Source organism: Octopus sinensis, linkage group LG2 (assembly GCF_006345805.1).
Source record: "Octopus sinensis linkage group LG2, ASM634580v1, whole genome shotgun sequence".
NCBI lineage: Eukaryota > Metazoa > Mollusca > Cephalopoda > Octopoda > Octopodidae > Octopus > Octopus sinensis.
In genome coordinates, this window is record NC_042998.1 from 98,417,114 (window position 1) to 98,439,791 (window position 22,678).

The 22,678-nt window shown below is 32.9% G+C and overlaps 2 protein-coding genes and 1 long non-coding RNA gene across 3 annotated transcripts in view; 1 reads left to right on the forward strand and 2 right to left on the reverse strand.

Annotated features, from left to right (window-relative positions):
* The window catches only part of LOC115232363 (RIIa domain-containing protein 1), a 12,397-nt gene extending 1,659 nt beyond the window's left edge, over positions 1-10,738 (forward strand). Inside the window, exons 2-5 of the mRNA XM_029802212.2 lie at positions 6,324-6,400; positions 7,920-7,966; positions 9,294-9,405; positions 10,182-10,738. Coding sequence (XP_029658072.1) covers positions 6,324-6,400; positions 7,920-7,966; positions 9,294-9,391 — 222 coding nt within the window. The 3' untranslated portion in view covers positions 9,392-9,405; positions 10,182-10,738. The remainder of the gene's footprint in view (positions 1-6,323; positions 6,401-7,919; positions 7,967-9,293; positions 9,406-10,181) is intronic.
* Positions 4,903-14,623, reverse strand: LOC118760958. Its single transcript, XR_004997064.1, has 3 exons — positions 13,171-14,623; positions 9,543-9,547; positions 4,903-4,913 (listed from the first exon to the last, which is right to left on the reverse strand). It is a non-coding gene; the product is annotated as an uncharacterized LOC118760958 (long non-coding RNA).
* Positions 14,624-15,196: 573 nt separating this feature from the next.
* Positions 15,197-22,678, reverse strand: part of LOC115231190 (DEP domain-containing protein 7) — a 37,774-nt gene continuing 30,292 nt past the window's right edge. The window contains exons 6-7 of the mRNA XM_029801266.2: positions 21,416-21,620; positions 15,197-17,862 (exon numbers count right to left, since the gene is read on the reverse strand). Of these exons, the coding sequence (XP_029657126.1) occupies positions 17,663-17,862; positions 21,416-21,620 (405 nt within the window). The 3' untranslated portion in view covers positions 15,197-17,662. The remainder of the gene's footprint in view (positions 17,863-21,415; positions 21,621-22,678) is intronic.

Sequence of the window (22,678 nt, forward strand, 5' to 3'; positions counted from 1 at the left end):
AATAATTCTGAGATTGAATCGGCAGTTTATATTTACTGCTGATAAGTTTGGCGCGAATACGTCAGTCTTGAAAATTTTAAGACAGATATTCCGTAGACATCGATACAGACGCCTCGTGTATATTTGTCTCTCCCAGGTTTTTTACTGATGAAGTGTAACCTATGGTAGATTAGCTTAATTTAATTTAATTAAGCTAATTTAATCATTAATGACACAGAAACGTTGCAACGTCTAAAAGATGAATTAGGGTAAATGTTTTTAAATTTTCACCTAATTTCTGAATTACTACTACTTGGCGGTGTGAGTTATGGCTGCTCTTTCTGGTGGACGAGTGACCTGTTAGGGTCACTCCTAAATTGTTATATTTATATATTTAGTCGATGACTATTTTCTCTTTTCCACCAGGCCGCTGGTAGCGATAAATTTCTATTGAATTTTTTTGCTACCCTAAATTGACTAATTGATAATTTTCTGAATAATTCTGAGATTGAATCGGCAGTTTATATTACTGCTGATAAGTTTGGCGCGAATACGTCAGTCTTGAAAATTTTAAGACAGATATTCCGTAGGCATCGATACAGACGCCTCGTGTATATTTGTCTCTCCCACGTTTTTTACTGATGAAGTGTAACCTATGGTAGATTAGCTTAATTAATTTAATTAAGCTAATTTAATCATTAATGACACAGAAACGTTGCAACGTCTAAAAGATGAATTAGGGTAAATGTTTTTAAATTTTCACCTAATTCTGAATTACTACTACTTGGCGGTGTGTGTGAGTATGGCTGCTCTTTCTGGTGGACGAGTGACCTGTTAGGGTCACTCCTAATTGTTATATTTATATATTTAGTCGATGACTATTTTCTCTTTTCCACCAGGCCGCTGGTAGCGATAAATTTCTATTGAATTTTTTTGCTACCCTAAATTGACTAATTGATAATTTTCTGAATAATTCTGAGATTGAATCGGCAGTTTATATTTACTGCTGATAAGTTTGGCGCGAATACGTCAGTCTTGAAAATTTTAAGACAGATATTCCGTAGGCATCGATACAGACGCCTCGTGTATATTTGTCTCTCCCAGGTTTTTTACTGATGAAGTGTAACCTATGGTAGATTAGCTTAATTTAATTTAATTAAGCTAATTAATCATTAATGACACAGAAACGTTGCAACGTCTAAAAGATGAATTAGGGTAAATGTTTTTAAATTTTCACCTAATTCTGAATTACTACTACTTGGCGGTGTGAGTTATGGCTGCTCTTTCTGGTGGACGAGTGACCTGTTAGGGTCACTCCTAAATTGTTATATTTATATATATATATATATATATATATATATATATACATATATATATATATATATATAATATATATATATACATATATATATATATATATATAATATATACATATATATATAATATAATATATAACATATATACATATATATATATATATATTATATATATATATATATACATATATACATTATATATAATATATATATATAATAATACATATATTACATATATATATATATATATATATATATATATATATATATATTATATATACATATATATATATATATATATATATATATATATATATATACATATATATATATAACAATATATATATACATATATATTATACATATATATACATATAATATATATTACATATATATATATATACAATATTATATCATATACATAATATAATATATATATACTAATATATATTATATACATATATATATATATATATATATACATATATATATATATATATATATACATATATATATACATATATACATATATATATTATCATATATATATATATAATATATAATATAATATACTATATACATATATATATATTATATATATTATATATACAATATAATATATATATATATATAATATATATATAATATATATATATATAATAGATATCTATAATAGATATATATATATAGATATATATATATAGATATATATATAGATATATATAGATATATATATATATATATATACATATATATATATATATATTAATATATATATATATATATACATAACATTATATATATATACATATATATATATATATATATTATTATATATTATATATATATTATATAATATATAACAACTTCTTCAGTTTCCATCTATCAAATTCACTCAAGGGTTTTGTCACCCTGGGGGCTATAGTAGAACACACTTGCCCAAGGTACCACACAGTTGGACAACTCTGGACCATGTGGTTGGGAAGTAAACTTCTTACCACACACACACACGTACACTATCATCATCATCATTTAACGTCTGCTTTCCATGCTAGCATGGGTTGGATGATTTGACTGAGGTTTGGCAAACCAGACTCCAATCTGATCTAGCAGAGTTTCTAAAGCTGGATGCCCTTCCTAATGCCAAACACTCCGAGAGTGTAGTGGGTGCTTTTATGTGCCACCGGCACTATGGCCAGTTTGGTGGTACTGGCAACGGCCACGCCCAAATGGTGCTTTTTATGTGCCACCTGCACAGGAGCCAGTCCAGTGGCACTGGCAACGACCTGGTTTGAATGTTTCATGTGCCACCAGCACAAGTGCTAATAAGATGTAGTATCAAATATATGTAATTTTTTTATTTGTTCATAAGCAATTCTGTTTTTCTAAATGCAGTTTAGTTTGATATCAGGAAATAGAATGACTGATGCAATTACAGCAGAACAACAGGGGCACAAGAAAGAAATTATTCATTTTTGGCTTGTTGCTCTGAAGAAAGCTTTTGATAGATGCACTTGAAGTACTGATACAGTTACTCCTAAATTTCTTAGTTGGAGTAAAGTAAAAGTTGGTCAGAGTAGTGACATGGCAAATGTATGAGTAGACAGTGGTAAGGATGAAAGCGGGTAACAATGATGAATTTGAAGTAAAGGTAGGATTGTATAAGGTGTCAGTGTTAAACCCCAATATTTGTATATGTCATGGAGGAGTAGGCACAAAGGTCTTTATTATGGGAGTTGTTGTAGACAGGTGATATAGTGTTGACAATAGAGAGAATGGATGGCTCAAAGGAGAAGAATGGCTGGAGGTAAATGTCATGAAGGTGAATAGTGGAAAGACAAAAGCAATGGCAAGTGATAAAATATGTACTTAAGTGGAAATAAACCAGGAACTTTTAGAACATGGCCTTTAAGCCAAGTATTGAGAAGAAGACCCATCAAATCAAGTAAAATCGCAGTCGTGGCAGATACTGGTGTCACACAAATGGGACGTGCTGGTGGCATGTAAAAACACCCATTATACTCTCAGAGTGGTTGGCTTTACAAAGGGCATCCAGCCGTAGAAACCATGCCAAATCAGACTGGAGTTTGGTGCAGCCTTCCAGCTTGTCAGTCTTGGTCAAATCGTTTAACCCATGCCAACTTGGACAATAGATGTTAAATGATGATGATGATGTGTAATATGCACTAGGTTGGGTCATCAGAAAAGCAATAGAGTGGAAGAGTTATTAATCAATGTGCATAATGGGAGCTACAAATGGAGGAGATAGTATGAAGATGGAAAGTACTTCAATGATATGATGACTAGAGCAGCAGGTGGATCAGACCCATTGCTGGTAGCCAGAATGAGATGCACTTATATATATATACATTCATACATAAATATATATGGTTTGAAATTCTGAGTATGTTATTGAATATGTCAGGTAGATGAAAGGGGCTAAATATGGTGCAGTGGCTGAAATTTTGTTACCATAACAACCAAGATGATGCCACAATCATTTGTCATCTCAGAAATCCATACAAGATTTAAGGATAGTATTCTGTCAAAAAATAGAGATGCAAGAGATAACAACAATAAATTATATATATATATATAGCATAGGTGCAAGAGTGGCTGTGTGGTAAGTAGCTTGCTTACCAACCACATGGTTCTGGGTTCAGTCCCACTGCATGGCACCTTAGGCAAGTATCTTCTACTATAGCCTTGGACTGACCAAAGCCTTGTGAGTGGATTTGGCAGATGGTAACTGAAAGAAACCTGTTGTATATATATATATATGTGTTTGTGTTTGTCCCCCACAACATTGCTGATGTGTTTACTTAGTGGTTCGGCAAAAAGAGACCGATAGAATAAGTACTAGGCTTACAAAGAATAAGTCCTGGGATTGATTCCCTCAACTAAAGGCGGTGCTCCAGCATGGCCGCAGTCAAATGACTGAAACAAGTAAAAGTTCTCTTTTATTTTCTATGTAGCACCAGAAGAATAGTTTCCACCAGCTTATGCATTATTACTTGAAGACTGGTATACAGTCATTTGCTATAAATGTTTACTCTTTGTGCTTGGTCATACTGAAGTTAATTGTTTCAGTTGAATATAATGACAATTTATTCTCAGCTGCTGTTTCTTGTTACAAGTTTTGTGATGATTCAGTTTGGTTCAACAACATCTGTTTACTTCCAAAAGTTCATTAAGTACAGATCCAATATAGTAGTGACTTCTCCAAATTCTCCACTACTATATTGGGTCTGTATTATAGTGACAAAATAAAAAAATCTGTCTGAAAGTCTAAAAAAAACAACAAAAACATTGATTAAGGTACCATCGTGCCTAGCTTGAAATTTTGTCTTGTACTTTCCTCCAGTTCCTTCTATTATTAAGTTTGCATTATTCTGTATGCAAACACAGCAGAGACTTGGGGAAGTGTTAAGAAAAAGCTTGGGTTATGCACAATGATACTTCCTCAGCTCATTTTAAGAGTTATATACCTGATTCTTTTGTTACCTCTGCATTGGACCATGCAATACTATCCTTGTTAAATATAATATTTGATATAATTACATATTTTATACTTATAAAACACCATTAAATATACATATTGTTTGTTTCTTTGGAAAACTTAATGACATTCATGTTTATATATTCTGGTTTTTATTTGACTTTTATGAAAGGTTACTTCATTAATAAAACATTATTTTAGTGATAAATATCAGTATTTTTAAAGTATTACAGGGTAGTAATTGGTAGATTATGTAACTCAACATATCAAATACATTGCAGTATTTGGTCACATCCTTTTGTGTTATTCTGTGGTCACAAATAATTCCTTGTAATATTGTGGTGCTATTTGGTCACTAACTGATGAGGGGTCAAGTATGTCTGTGTTCCAGTGTATGTTTTTCTTGTTATTCCATGTGTTCCTTTACCATCCCATGTGCAACCTTTTTCATGAAACACACACACACACACACACACACACGCATACAAGCTTTTAGTAGATTAGACAGTTGAGAGTGAAAGTGCTCATGAACTTTTGTGGGTCCTCTAGACAGGTGAAATTGATACAATGGATACCCAAGCTGAACATCTTTTGAATAATACATTCAAATGTACAAAACAGAGTGAATTCTGTCAAAGGCACCTAAAGAGCAAGTGGGTGTTTTAAAGTGTGTAACATATTAGACCTGTCAACTCAGTGTAAGCATACCAGCTACAAGTTACGTATACTACTTCTTGTTAGGTTCTTTTTTTTCACTGGCTCCACCCACAAAGCTGTATGGCCATTATATCAAACACTGTTTCAGTACCACTTTTCTTATGCATGAACAACTTATCTCCTTCCATTGCATTTAATAAATCCTTCCACTCTAACCAAGAATTCACATCCATCACTTGAGAAGACCCATCCACCACAACAAAACCAAGATCCTAAAACTAAGGTGCCACATAAAAAGCACCCAGTACACTTTGTAGAGTGGTTGGCATTAGGAAGGGCATCCAGCCATAGAAACCAAGCCAAAACAGATTATGGAACCTGATGTGGCCCCTGGCCTTACCAGTTCCTGTCAAGCTATCCAACCTATGCCAGCATGGAAAACATGTTAAGTGATGATGATCTGCTTTATTCCACTAACTTCCTTGGCATCTCTGTTTTTATTGCTTAGTTCAACTTATCTACCTCTGTCTTTTATAAATTCATTGATTTATACTCCTACTTCAACTTCATCTTACCCAGTTCCACTCACATCAAATCTACTATCTGATTGTTACAATTCATCACTGGATTTATATTATAAGCTACAATGTATTTGGGCTGAATTAACTATTGTTTCTTGCTCCCAAAATTTGATATTTCATGCTAATATTAGAATTTAATATTGTTTACGTATTACACTGTTATATTCCCCTCCCTGCCAATCGTGAATAATAACTGGTTAAGTGGATTATGTATTCTCATAAAGATTGTGTTATAAAGAAATATTATTTCTATCATTTTTTTTGTTCTTTATTTTTGATTTTGATATTTAGATCCATATCCGAATTGAAAATGAGAAGTACTTGAATGAGCACCCTGAAGTAGAATGCATGCTAGCTGGGTTTTTAAGGTATGGACATAGCTACAGACTGAACTAGTTTCTGTAATTTTGTTTGAACGTTCAGACTAGAAGTAACTGAATAGTAAACTTGTCTTTTTTTGGTAGGGGTTTCAGATGCCTGAATTGTATTTAGTAAGAACTTATTTCTAAGTACAAACATCTATAACTCCTACTATTATTTGTAATATCCTTCATATTAATATCATACAAACACATTATAAGGGAGATCCTAGCCCAAAATGTCAGAGCTCATTTCTCATGATACATGACTTGGTCTTACTTGAAAAATATTACTAACTTTAATGCCTAATACGTTACTTTTGCACTGCAGATATGGTATTAGGGTTTTTTATTCAATACAGTATATTGGAGAAATAACACTCTTGTTCTGTGATGTTAACCCTTTGTCATATGGATCTTTACCAGATTGTTGTATCTGCTTTCTGGTCTTATATAACTGTAGAATGTCATAGATAAACTCATTCAGTTTATCGAAATATTTATTTTTTACTGCATTGCTGTATTAATACATTGTATGAAGATTATTTGCTGAGAACTTGTATTTTGTATGATATAATGCAGACATACCCGTGTGGTAAGAAATTTGCTTCTGAACCATATGGTTCTCAGTTCAATCCCATTTCATGGCACCTTGGGCAAGTATCTTTCACTTTGCTCTGTCTCGATCAAAGCTTTGTGAATGGATTTGATAGACAAAATCTGAAAGAAGCCTATTGTATATATGTGTCTGCTACTATCATGCAAGTAGTGTCTTTCATTCCCAATCTCCTATGCTTAGTCATGGGGAAATATTACCTTCCTTGGAAACAGGTGAGAGTTGGCAACAAGAAGGGAATCCAGTTGTAGAATCTCTACATCAACAAAAATCCATCCAACCTGTGTGAGCATGGGAAAGGGGACATTAAAATGATGACAATGCTGATGTGTGAAACATATTTGTCAGCCAGTTAGATCGTTGCTCAGTGGCACAACACAATGGTTTATTTTAGACAAGGGTGTTTTAGACAAGTTTGAATTAGTGATCATGTGGGCGTCAGACCAGCACTTTAACTTTGAGTGTGTTGAAATACTTATCTTAGGTTTTAGAGTAATTGATAAAAACTAAATCTCTTCAGAAATTGACAGCAATATTATTGTAATCCCTTCAAAATTTTTGTTACAATTTTCTATTTTTATTTCTTTAAAAAATTTCAGATTTTATGCCCCATTTAAGAAACCACCAGTTTTGTGCTGAACAGTATAAAAATCTGTAATTATAATGATTACAGTGTAATTGACTGATACATAAGGAATATTTTGTTGTAAACCTGATAAAATTGCAATTAAAAATTCACTTTTGCACCTCTTTACTTTTAGTTTTGTGAAATGAAGCTTAATCTTTGCAAGTGTTTTAATGTTGAAGATAGGTGTCTTTTGGTCCTTACAATGATTTCATATTAAGTGTGAATACATGAACCATTGTTTGTTTGAATCATCATATTTCAATGATTAATTTTATCTTTTACAGTGAAATTCTAATGAAACAACCAGATAATATTCATGAATTTGCTGCAGGTAAATCAGATTCTTAAAAAAAATTTTTTTTTATTGAAGTAAATATCAAGGCTATCTTGCTAAGATGCTGGACTATCAGCTACAAAGTTGTAATTGATGCTCTAGCCACTTTTGAACCTCTGGTTTGTTTAAGAGTTATTATTACTTTTCTTACAATTAAAAGATGTAAAGGAAAAAGGTCTAAGAATAGTTTCAAAGACGTAGTCTTAGTTCATTATTGCTAAATCTTAATTAACTAACTTCAAAATGGAATTAATGTAAAACTTAGGTTAGCTGTATTAAATATCGGTTTCAAATTTTGGCATAAGGTCAGCAAGTTCATGGGAGGGAATAAGTTGATTAGATCGACCCCCAGGGGTCAACTAGTACTTATTTTATTGAATCTCATAGGATGAAAGGCAAAGTCAACCTCAGCGGAATTTGAACTTAGAATGTGGAGACAGACGAAATGTGGCTAAGCATTTTGCCTGGTGTGCTAACAATTCTGCCATCTTGCTCCTTTAGTAGTATTAAATATTCTTTTCTACTCTAGGCACAAGGCCCGAAATTATTGTGGAGGGGGCCAGCTGATTAGATGGACTCCAGTATGTAATTGGTACTTAATTTATCAACCCTGAAAGGATGAGAGGCAAAGTCAACCTTGGTGGAATTTGAACTCAGAATGTAAAGACAGACAAAATACTGCTAAGCATTTTGCCTGGCGTGCTAATGTTTCTTATTTCTTTATTGCCCACAAGAGGCTAAACAGAAGGGACAAACAAGGACAGACAAAGTGATTAAGTCAATTACATCGACTCCAGTGTGTAACTGGTACTTAATTTATCGACCCTGAAAGGATGAAAGGCAAAGTCGACCTCAGCAGAATTTGAGCTCAGAACGTAAAGACAAACGAAATACTGCTAAGCATTTTGCCTGGCATGCTAACATTTCTGCCAGCTCGCCGCCTTTCAGCAGTATTAAATATTAAGAGATTAAAATATGAGGAAACAGGAGGGTTTCAAAGTTAAAGTATTTGGTAAATTATCACATAAAGTTTCAGTCTTCATGCAGCCCTTGTGTTGTGTTTGGCAAGACATTATTTTGCTGGCCTCTATACGTCTAGCTAATAATAAACACTCACTGCTTTACAGTTTAGTGGGTAGCTATTAGAAAGACCAACAGTACACTCCAAATTATGAAAATATCATAGTTGTAAAAATGTCCTATTCTTGCAGTTATGGAGAATTGGTGTAAAACATTTAAGGAAAAAAGTGGGGGAAGAATTTCTTTAAAATGCATATTTCTGATAAATTGTAAGAATTGTTTGATTTTTCTTTTCATGTTATAGAGCATTTTACCAATCCTAACCTTAGACGTAACATTGGTGAGGAACTTCAGCAGAGACAGGCAAAGATGAAAGAAAATCTGTTATTGAAGAATTTTTAGTCCACACTATGATGGTAATTATTATTTTGAGATCTTGACCTTGAACTGTATTCCAATTTTTGAAGCAAAGATTTTGGAACAACTTTTTCATATGTTACTAGGTTGTGCATGTGTGAGCTATGATTTGCTGTCAAGAATGGCAGAGATACACAGAGTCTGAAGAATAGATGTAGAACTAAAAAACTGCTGTTAGTCTTGCAGAGAATTTGGAATATATATCTAAAATACTAACTCATGGAATTATTCAGTTCTTGACTAACATGAAATTAACATTTCTCTCATAAATCTCAAGATAGCATCATTATAGTTGCTTCCATACCTGCAAAGTCTCATATTTGTGATTGTCTTAATTCTGTGGCTTCATCTATGAGTGAAATGAAATAAAATACAAAGCACACTTTGTATTTTGTAATAGCTATCATCACCTGGCACTAAGCCCCCTCCCCATCAGTACTACACCTCCCCCAGTTGAGAGGTCTTGTCTTGCACCCAGTACACTCTGTGAAGTGGTTGGTATAAGGAAAGGCATCCAACTGTAGAAACTATGCGAAAGCAGATAGACTCCTTGGCATACTCTTCTAACTGGCTAGCTTCTATTAAATTGTCCATCCCATGCCAGCATGGAAAGCAGACATAAATTAATGATGATAATTATCTATAAATCACATCCTATCAAGTTTTTATTAGAACTATTATCACTAACTATTTTACTAATATTCTCCAGATGCTGACTACCAGCTTTCTTTGTTTCTCAATTTTATTTATGCTTTTGTTTCTTTTTATCATTCAGATCTCAAGATGTATTAAGCACCTAAATGTCACTCATCCCTTTCTGAAATCAATCACTGACAACTTTTACCCCAGACTGCTGATAAGCATTGCTGAAAATAATAACATCATTAAAATGTTAAGAAAGTAGAAAAGACACTAGAACATCATTACTTCTGCTCACCAAAACAGAAATAATGTGCTTGCTAATTTGTCTAAATGATTATTTGAGTAATTTTTCTTCCCATTCATTGTTAGAGAAGGAAGAAAATAAAATATAATTAAAAGTAAGATACAACATTGTTCAAAATTAGTAGAGATTGATCTTATATGCTATTCTCATTTTTAAATAGCTGGGAAGTTGAGATTAAGAACTATGATCAATTTTTTTTTACTTCATATTCATTTCAAATATAAAAAGTAATTGTTGGTCAGTGATTAACAAAACTCTGACTGACAGTGAAATGGAAAAAGAAGCCCCAGCAACTAATTGGCTTATCTGGTTCCTTGTACGAGATAATTTTTGTTGAAAGGTTTGTAGAACTAGTCAGTGAAATATATTGTGTGTGTAAAATATTATGTATTGTTATAACTTATTTAATCATTTCTGTCATAGTTGCATAATAAAGATTATAAAATTTTTGATTCATATTTTATTTTTGAAAATAATGAATCTTAGCTTTGAAGTAAAGGTACCAAAATATGATGGTATATTTGTGAGATCAAAACTAGCTATAACTAGTGTCATTACCAAGACATAACCATGTTAAGCAGAGAGTGGGTAAATGTATTATGGAATTACAATCAAAGGGTTTAATTTTTATGTCCCTGTAACTTAGTGGTTTAGTAAAAGAGACTGTTAGTTGAACAAATCTGGAATTTATTCTAAGTTAATTAAGGTAGTGCTCCAGCATGGTCACAGTCTACAAACTGGAACAAGTAAGAAAAATGAAAGGATAAATAGGGAGTGAGAATTTTCAATTTTCCAGGGAGTACAGGAGAGAGTTTAGACAAGCTTTTGTGACATTGATTATCATCAGTAGCCCTGTAACCTTGCTGTGCTGGTACTGTTGTAATGCATATGGATGAGGAGAGTTGCATAAATAGATTCCAATCTCTTATTGTGGAAGGAACCTGTTGAAGGGGTAGATCCAGAAAAATGTGGGATCGAGTGGTGAGATATGACCTTTGGATGTTGGGCCTCACAGAGGAGATGACAAGTGACCAAGACTTGTGCTGATTTGTTGTACTTGAGAAGCTAAATGGAATCATGATCATCAACACATGCATGCATGTCCTTTATGGTCATGCCTCCCACTCCAATATCTGGCCTCTTTCAAAACTCCATCTTCCCAACACCTGCAGGCCCCTCCACTCTCTCCATGCCCTCACATATTTTCTTATGCTTCTCCTAGCCTCTCCATTTCCCCCTCACTACAGGCATGTCTTCCTCATCTTTAAACATATCCCCCTCACTCATGAAACATCCACCCTCTATCCCCATTGTACTAATACTCCTCCCTACTGTTCTCTGTGAGTAGACCCCAATACATCTCCAGCTCCATCTATTTCTCTGTTTATCTTTTTCCATAACTTTCTCATCTTCCTTGTCCTACATGGGTAGCCATGTATCTCCTCTGTAGTAAGACCACTATCTGTCGCTCTCTCATATTCTAATCTTTCATCTGGCACATAGCCACTTCCCTTGTTCCCACTCCTTATCTTCACTAAAAAATCTTTGTTTTGCAAGTTACTTGGCGATCCTGCCAGTGCCATGTAAAAAGCACCTGGTACACACCCTAGAGTAGTTGGCATTAGGAAGGGCATCCAGCCATAGAAACCGTGTCAAATCAGACAACTTTCCAGCTCAGGTCAAACCATCCAACCCATGCCAGCATGGAAAACAGATGTTGAATGAGGGTGATAAGGATACTGGCATAGTGTATATAGTTCACTTATTAGGTGTTTGTTTTTATTATGTACTGCATGATACAATGGAACCACACTGATTTTTCTCCAACTCTCCTATCTCCCTTGTCTTACTGGAGTAGCCAAGTAAGATAACTATTTGTCCCATCATATTCTAATCTCTTACCTGACAGCCATTTCCCCCAGTTCCATTCCCTATCTCTAATTGTGGAAAGGCTAGACCCAGGAAGACGTGGTGAGAAATGATCTTTGGATGTTAAGCAAAACATTGTGTAATATATATCTTAAGCTTTTAGAAACATAACCATCTGGATGAAATCAATATAGAAATAACAATTCCAAATATATTTTATTCATTAAATAGCAGAAATAATTTATTTAAAACATATTGAAAAAGAAAAATTAAATTGTAAAAAAAAAATTGAGAAAACAAAAAAAAGTTTTCAATAATTGTAAAAAAAATATTTGGCAAAACTGATACTTTATATTTTAAAAGTTTGGTAATATATTTTTAAAAAATACCATCAGGACACGTGCAAGACATATGCAATTTAGGTAATAAATAATGTGATAATCTCAAATATATAGCTATCAACACAAAACAAATTTAAAATATTATAAGCCATGTTTGTTATGAAAATGAATATAATTGTCATGTTATATGAATGCTGCAGATAAACAAATTGATATTAGAAAATTAAAAGAGGCACCAACAGTTCATATATTGTCACTGTAAATAAGGCCAAGATAACTTAACTCTCATTGGCTCAGTTCATCTACCTTTAAATGGGGCATTCAACAATTCTGTGCTGTTAAAAATTAGTTGGGTTCCACTACACTTCATGAAATGGGAAAAATATTCATTGATGGATGCATTTGATCATGGAAAGTCAATTAAATTGTGTGATATGAGATTATGTAAGACAACTGGTGTTACTTACATAAACACTATAGCTTAACTGAACATAAGAGAATGGTCATAATTGATCTCGAAGTTATAACAGTTAAAAAAAATGCTGATTTCTGGAGATGCTAACAGTCAAAATTAATAGGGAGCAAGCTTCATATTACTATTACTGCACTAACTTTTTAAGGGTTAAAATTTTTCAAGCTCTAAGCAAATAAAATGGTTAGGTAGAGAAATTTACTCTAAGTTTTGTGAGCTTGGTATAGTGAATTAAATCTTGTTCTAGGAAGGATAATTGCTATTTGTATAACAGAAACCTATCTAAGGAAAGGTGCGTAATTTATTTAATCCTATAAAAAAAAAAAAAATTTATTTAAAAATCAGGAATAAGCAATGACTGAAACCCTGTGATGTATAAAGAATAACAAACTAAGCAACCACTACAATATTTTCACCTGGCATTTTTCAAATATTTAGAAAGAAAAATGTATTTGGTAAAGTTTTGTATAAATTTAAAAAGTTTTTACTTCAAATGATGAATCATTTATGTACTGGACTATTTTGATAATTTACGTAAGCACAGGACCTCAGATTTGAAGGGAACAGCCAAGTATTTAAAAGAGCCATGTCTTAATTAAAAGTTATACATGAAATGGATTTCCTTTTTTTAGATTATTTGAAAGCTAAATGTAAATATTTATAATTCATGATTATTTAAAAATAAAAAAAAACAAGGCTTAAAATATTTAAAATTTTCTGTACATTCACACAATTCATTGTGAGTTTAAAGTTTTGGGCATTTCAATGTTATAACATCAACTGCTCTATATTATATTAGTACTCTGGGGGTTAGACTGGCAAATACAAAACTGTCAAACCAAAACACACTTGGATACTGAAAAATAAATTGATAATAATGATATAGAATTAAAACTCAAATTTTTTTTTTTACCATTACATCTTAAAAAATGATTTAGAGTTCAGAAATAAGTATGACATCAATGAAGTATTAGTGAGAAATACTGTGTATAATATAGAGAGAAAATATAGTTACTATACTCAGGGCCAGCCTTAAGCCAATTGAAGTGATTGCTCCCAATTGGGCCCCATCCTATACTGCGACATTTCATGAAGATGGTCACCCAGAAGTTTTTGAAAATTTACATAAAAATGCTCTAAAAAAAAAAAAAAAACTTTCTACACTTTAGCGACACAAAATCCCAAAAGATAAACCTGTTCAAACAAAATTGCTTGAATTTTTAGTGTAAGGGTCAATTGTATGCAAGCCTGTGTGTATGTGAATGTTTGGTGTGTTTATGGGTAAAATATTTGCGGGAGAGTATGCATATGGTTATTTGAATGTATGGAGAATTGTATATATGTGTGCGTATGTTTGTGTGTGTGTGAGTTGCTATACTCGAGATTGCTCCAAGGAAAACTAAACTAAGACCATTACATTCCTTGGAAGAAAGCAGCGAATGTATATGGAAATAAGGATGGAAAAACCCCCAAATGTCACACATATACAAATAACAGGACATAACAACAGGTGTCTTTCGACTAAGGACAAATTAAATTAAGCTAGCGTGTGTGGCAGTAAAGCCTTACGGCAGGGACACAAGATTTAACAAGCACAGGAATGAATATATATGTTGCATGGACAGTAATCCAACCAAGAAAGAAAGGTCAGGCCTGACCGAACACCAGTCACATGGGGAGAGAAGAGAGAGAGAGGTAGAAGCAGAGGGAAAGAAGAATTAAGGAGGAGCGAGAGAAAACTGAAAGAGACAGTGAAATGAAAGAGGGAAAGTGAGCATGAAGAGAAGGCCAGGAAATGTGAGAGAAGGGGAATGAAAGAACAAAGAGTGGAATGAAGTGTGAAAGGGCTGAAAGAAAGAAGGAAAGAATGAAAGAATACAAAGAACAATATAGAGTTGTACAAAATTTAGATATATATACTTACATATAAGAGACGAAAGTGTATGTAAAAGAAAGCAAAAAATAAAACAAAAATGAATGCAGCATGGAAGATGCTGTTCTTGTGTGTTCTTGAATGTAAGCCATTCAAGAACACACAAAAACCCGTTAGTTTCACGTCAACATTTAAATTTCATTTGTGTCAAAATATTTTCGTCGCTTTGAAACTGTGACCTGTTTCAGCGATGAAAATATTTTGACACAACTGAAATTTAAATGTTGAAGTGAAACTAAGTTTGTGTGTGTTCTTGAAAATGAAAATGATAAAAGCAAAAGGCTAAATGTGTGTGTGTAAAAAGATTCAGTGCTCAGTATTTTAGCTACAGGAGTTTGTCAAATAGACATGGTTAAACAAAGGTTAAAAGTTCAATTATTTTTCATAGTGGTTTGGTTGAGGTCTTTGTATTTGTGAGAATGTATTCATATGTATACTTATGCTTGTATGTGAATGTATATGTATTTAGTGTATGGTGAATTGTATACATACACATGTGTGTGTGTACAGTGAGAAATGCGGGAGGTGAGATAAAATTTCTTGTCTCTTGTTCAAAAGAGAAAATCTCTTTGCAATCAGGTTTTTGGATAAGCACAAACATAGTTACACACACAGCTATAAGTAGGAGACATTTGATCTCACACAGTGGTGCTTAACCCAGAAACATATAGGTAAGAAACAGGACTGTTTTCTACAACAGAGGTTATTGAAAAAATTATAAGCTGCTGAAAAATTCTAATTATTAATTTGCATTTTACATATATCTCTTTTAGCGTAACATCATGCAACAGATGAAAGTTTCTTTGGGATCTTGTTAAATTTCTTTCCAATTTTTGCCAGAATATTTTTAAAAAGCAGTTTAAATGTAGTTTTTCTTACTGATGGTAAACATTTTTGGTAATTTTTACTTTTTAACACTCAATTTGATTTCAGTGGAAAATGTTTTTTTCCTCATTTTTTTTTTTTTGTGCTATCAACTAATCTCATCTAATATGCTGCAAATGATTTTTTCCATGGAAATCAGAGCAGAGTAGGGTCGAGTGGACCCTTGGAAATCCCCCCCCCCCCCAGTCGGGCCCCACACCTCCAAAGACTGGCCCTGACTATACTGATAAGACAGGTAAAAGATTTTTTTATGCAGAGAGTATATCACTTAATAATTATGTTAGTAATGAGACAGCTAGTAAATAAGTTTCTGAGAACTGTTCAGGTTGTGAAGGAGCTAAGGTTAAATTGAGGCCAACACAAAGAAGTTCAAAAGAAATCTATATATGAAACAAACTTCTTATTGGAAAAAGTTTGAAACAGATAAAACAATGCAAATACTGATGAGCATAAAGAAGGATACCTTCTTTAGACAAAGAAAATATCAGTAAATATGTGACAAAATATGAAATTTAGTCTCTCTCCCTATGAGAAAAAAAATCACCAAAACACTGGAATATATTAACAACAGATATAAACTATAACTGTTAGCCTTATATTAAAAGACTCAAAATAATTAAATATTAAGATTTCAGAAATTTATTTATAATATAAAAACAAATGAAATTTTTTGTTTAATGTCAGAGTGAATATAAAATGAAAGTCAATCCTTGATAGAATATGTAATTTTAGATTTTAGGGCTGAATTAGTTGCTGTAGTTACCAACAGAGTTGTTACATGAATTGAAACAGAACATGAATAAAAGACTAAATACACATATCTACAACCACATGAATGAAGAAGAACTTAGACCATGTACATATGAATGAGATACTGTGTGAAGACTGCATACATTAGCTTGTATATGCAACAATATAAGTATTTCTCATTTACTGACAGTCAACCTTTTATAAAGGAAGAATATAATTGGGTGAATTGATGCTAGTACATATCTGGTATTTAATGACCCTAAAGGGACATTACTACTGTTACACTGCTGCCTTTTCATTATATCTATAAAAGATAAGCTTTATGAAAGATTTTTGGGCATGCATGCAACAGAAAGCAGGTGAGAGATAAAAACCATTATTCATTTCCTGATAAGAAAAAGACATCCTAAATAAAAAGTCATTTATTTCACTTCATTTTATGCTAGGGCATTATTATAATATCAGTGAATTTTACCGCAATAATCATTATATTTTTCATAAGCATTGCTTAACAAATCCCAGTCGCTATGGTGATCTGATGTGCAAAATAGCAGTACTACTAACAGCATCACAACCACCATAGCAGTCTTGATGAACATGATGGCAAAGTTGCTAACAGCATCAAGGTTACTAAGATGATCTACTCAGCATGATAGAAGTATTGTTAACTTTATACATAGGTGACAAAGCAGACAATGCAATCTTGATTAGCATGGCAGCAAAACTGCTAACAACAATAATGTTACTGAGCTAATCTGATTGGCATAGTAGCAGTGTTGCTAACATCACTACATCTGCCATGGTTATCAGTTTCATAGGTTAGCAATACTACAAATTACATTAGAGAAAATATACTTATCTTGAATAAGAAAATCATAGTACTATGAAATTCATATTTTCCTCTTATAGAACAAGTTTACTTTATCAATCCTTAGTAACATAATACTGAATAGCTTACGAAGTTGACTAGAAGAATACACAAGAACTTTGGCTATAATGTGAACCTTAATGTCTTGTAGGAAAAAATATTTCATAAAAGAAATGTGGATTACTTCAATTGTTATAGCATATTAGCAAAATGTTTTTTGTAGAGTTCAGGATGATGTTTCTGGAAATGTTTCAGTTTAGATTTCTTTTCTTTTAGTGAAAGCTGAACGTTGTCAATGATACTGTTCATCATCAGAACTAGACTAGAGTTGGTGCATTCTTGGCCAACTTGCTCATATTCCACCACAGACACTGGCTGGCTAAAGCGAGGAGCTGGAAAATAAAACAAGTCAGAATATAGAGCTAATATCATTATGATGGATGTTAATAATTTCTAATACTAACACAAGACCAAAACTTTGTAGGGGTGGCTCATAGTTAATTGAGTCAATCCTAGTTGATGCATGACGTTTACTTTATCAAACCCTGAAGGATGAAATATGTTGACTCTAGCAGGATCTGAACTCACAATGTAACTAAATATTGATTTCAAATTTTGGCACAAGGCCAGCAAATTCAGGGGAAGTGTAAGTCAATTAGATCATCCTCAGTGTACTGGTACTTATTTTATCAATCCCAAAAGGATGAAAGGCAAAACTAACCTTGGAAGAATTTTAACTCAGAACATAAAGACAAAATACTGCAAAGCATTTTTCCCAGAGTGTTAACGATTCTGCCAGCTCATGCCTTAACGTAATTTAATATTGTAAGGCATTTTGACTGACACTCTGCCTTATTCATGACTGATTTCCAGCAGACACAAAGTTTCAAATTTTGGAGGGTTGAAAACAGTTAATACTATTAACCCAGTATCTGACTGGCACTTATTTTATCCACTCTTAATGGCTGGAGCCATTGCCAAGGGTGGGGATGGGGTATTGGATGGAACTGTCCCTCTACTTTTCAGTGGTGCACCGTCAGATTTAGAAAATGTAGCTCAATTTAATTCAGAAGACAACTGTTCTATTCCTCAATACACACGTGGAGTTCCAGAGCATATTGTGTGGTCATTAGTATTAATGTTAACGATAAGCCATGGAAATTCTGACAACTATTGATAATACACAATTTTTAATTGTATTTGCTAAAGTGTTTTTTTGACAACTACATTGGAAAACTCCAAAGATACTTTAACAAACACAACAGAGGATATTTGCAGCAACAGAGTCTGTTTCCAGAATCAGAAGTAGTTTAAGAAGTTTCAAGTTTAACCTCTGTTTGTGAAATTGCAAACATAAATTACTTCAACAGATCATTTTACAATGAACTTTACTTCACCATATCTTTTTGCACCACCATCTCTTCACTATATCTTGTTAAAGCTACTTTTCTGGATTAAATGCTGCATCCCTCATGTTTGCTGCAACTGATGCTTCTTGCAAGTTATCTTTCTCTACTCTGACTCAGCTACTTTCATCACACTGGTGTTGTGACACCAACAAAAAAAGTAATCTTATATTTGCATTCATGGATAGTTAAAAAAAAAAAAAAAAAAAATCAAGAAAAGGTTTTTGAACCTGTTCAAAGTCAAGAAAATTACAATTATTTTAATGCACTTTTGGTTCATGTAATATTTGAGTTAGTCATTATTTATTAAATTATTTTACAATAATTTTATAAATTTCAAAAATTTTCAATATCAGAACAAACTGTGGAGGAGTGAAGGGAGTCATGAGGTCTGGAAGTGAGAGAGGAAGTGATGTCACATCAGGAAGCAGGTAATTTGGTCTGTCTTTCTTCGTTGGATATCTGGGGTGATTGGTAGTGCAAAACAAATTGAGAAAGAGAGAATAAATTCTGGCCAGAGGCTGGGTAGCATAAGCATTCAGGTGCATGCAACAAGTTTTCTGATCCTGGTGGAGAGTAGTTTTCCTATCTGTTTGAAGTTCATAATATGAAAGCATTTTACTTTTCCATTTACACAAACTTTAGATGTTGTCTTAGTACATTTGGTTTAAATATAAACCAGGCCTAATAGTTTGGTCATACATTGATTAGAAAAACAAAGCATTTAAAAATGTTAAAAGTAATAAAATAATAAATGTAAATAAAAAAAATTCTTTCCAACAATTTTTTCAGCTTTACTTGTTCTAAAATAATCTTTAAAACAAAATCATGATTCTATAAGAAAAGTACACCCCTTCTGTGTTTAACCCTGAACCCTAACTACCAATCATAAATCCTGAGCCTAATCCTAATTAATGTTTAAAACATAAATTTGGAGGAACTGCTGAAAAAATTACAGTAATATGCTTATTCTGAAACTGTGCTGTTGAATTATTGCAAATTAGAGTGACCCATCCAAGCAACAAAGCCTACTGAAGGATGGAAGGCAAAATTGACAATTTCCCTTTTAATAATAATGTTGATTTCTAAAATTGGCCAGGAAAAATTCCATAAATTGGTCAGATAAAAAGGGATTTCAACCACAAATCTTTTTTTTTTTAAGGCATTTAATGATCTCAGTAATTGAAGATTTGTATCACACAGTGAAGATATAATAGCAATAACAACAATCATATATTTTCATTTCAGTACAGTAAGAGGATGTAATAAGGTCAATTTAATCATTATCAGCAGCCTACTGAAAGAATGGATGGTTTTTAGTAACTCGATCATCTGCTAAGTCATACGACTAAACCACACTGACTTATTTCAACTAGTGTCCACATATTGGTTCTAACAGTCACATTTGGCTGTTGTAATTATAACAATGAAGATGAGAACACTATCCTGAATAAAACAGTGTATAACAATTATAATTCCTAATTTCAAGTCAATCTTAAGGCAAGCTATATTTAAAAGTGCTTCATTTGTAACCACCCACTTTTCAAACATAATATATCTAGTATTACATTCTCTAATGTGTTCTTTCTCTTTTCAAGATGATAAGATGTGGTTTGCATAAGTCATGCTATCATGTAGAAACTCACATGCTGGTTCTTATATAATATTGAGTTGGAAGAATAAGTAGAGAACCAGGCGAAACGTCCTAAACTTAGAATTATTTATTTTCAACCTGAATTCAAATCTTGTGATCATCTTTTGTTTCATCAGTCTGAGAATGAAGAAAATAAGTACCAGTAATATACAAGAGTTAATTGCAAATTAACTATTCATTCTTTCCCACAAATATTTGGCCTTACATCGAGTTAATTTACAATGGTAAAATGCACTTTTCCTTGGTATTTGTTAACATTTTTGTTAACATATTTCTCTTGAAAAATACTGCCTTAGTTTCAGTTAATTTTAAAAATGAAGAATTTTATAAAGTAACTTTGCAATTATTAAGCTGGTTATAAGAACACGAATTAACAATCAAAGGTTACTTCATGTATTTTTATATGAAAAGGGTTAACAGATATAGTTTTAGATGAGATAGGAGAGAAAGAGCTGCATCAATAACCCTTTATAGGGCCTCTAATATGTTTGAGGAGAAGAAAGGAAATTATCCTTAACTGAAGCCGTGGCCCAAATGCTTGCAACAAAGTATTCCACTAAGGCATCCAAAGTGCCAATGGATAGTGTTAAATAGGATGATGGATTAAGAATATGAATTGTCCTACCAGCAAGCTTCTATAGTCTTTGTCTACCAAATTCACTCAAAACTTCAGTTGATCTGAGGTTATGCTAGCAGATTGACTGGGCTAATTCGATTAAATGACTTTGTTAAGAACCATCATATAGGTAGTGAATGGTATATAATCATGATTTTGGCCGGTCAACTGGAACCAATGTGACCAATTGCTATTCTCTGTTAGAACATTACTGATAATTGTTTTAACTAATACTAACAACATGTTCAAAATGTGAAAATGTAACTTACGCTGATAAGGAACATGCTTTCCAGCTTCGATTTCACTTAAAATGTGATTCACATTATCTTGAATATATTTGGGTGGTGGGTCTGAGAGCAGTCCATAATTATCAAGGAAGAAACTGACAACAATCACAGCAAGTTCATGAGCCATAAGGGGATGCCTTAAAATGGAATCGGTGAATACTCGTATAACTGGATGAGTGCTGTACATCTGAAGATGAAATGAGAACATAATTCATAAAGAAATGATGTCAAATTAAAGATAAATGAACAATCATTTTAAAGCTGTTTCATATAACTATTGAGTACCTAACTTAAGACAGGAAGGAGGAAAAAGAGAGAGGAGGAGGTGAGAGTGAGACGAAGTAGAGACAGGAAAATACTTAGTATGATTTTGGCATTATTTTTAAATGTTAGATGCCCTTCCTATCACCAACCACTTTATAGCATGGACTGGGGACATTTTGTGTCACCATCACAAAGAGACATCTGTTATGACTAAAATATCTCCTGTATACTGCCAGATTTTATTCAAAGTTATTGCTTTCTGAAATTGGCTGTCTTCACTAAGGCTTATAGAATCCATGTGTCCCTCGTGCAAGTATTTATTCAATTCTATTCTCCTAGATAAATTGCCTTGATTGCAGTTTGTAAAGTTCACATCTCCCCCATGCAGACTTTCACTCATGGCCTATAATACCCCAAAATTAAAGTTTTAGGTCATTGTATGTAGAAGCTGGATGAAGGATGAGAAGAGTGGGGTGTACAAGAAAAGAGACTGAATGATTGAGATAATCATATAAGAGGGATGTGTAAGTAGGAAATGATAGAAGGATGTTATGGTAGTGGAGAAGTGAGAGAAAAAGAAACGTACGGAGAGAGAGAGAGAGAGAGAGGAGGAAATGTGAGAGGAGAATACATAACAGAGAGCATTGTTCTGGCACCTCTGCATAGTTCAATATGATGTGTGAAATGATGTTAAGACAAGGGCATGTGAAGGGAAGAGGAGACTCATCAGGAAAGAGAAGACAATATGAGAGAAGAGAAGGACATAAAATATGCATGTCATCTGAGAATTAGAATGATAATGATACCATGGTATAACTGCATAGATTAACTGCCAAGTAAGCTTATTCAACAATAAAACGCATCATATGCATGTATACTCAGTAATACAATAGTAAGTATCCTGACTGTAAAAGAATTGCAGTTGGAGTTCTGGAAGAACATGTAAAGCAGTTTTCACATATTTCAAAATAAAAATGGTTG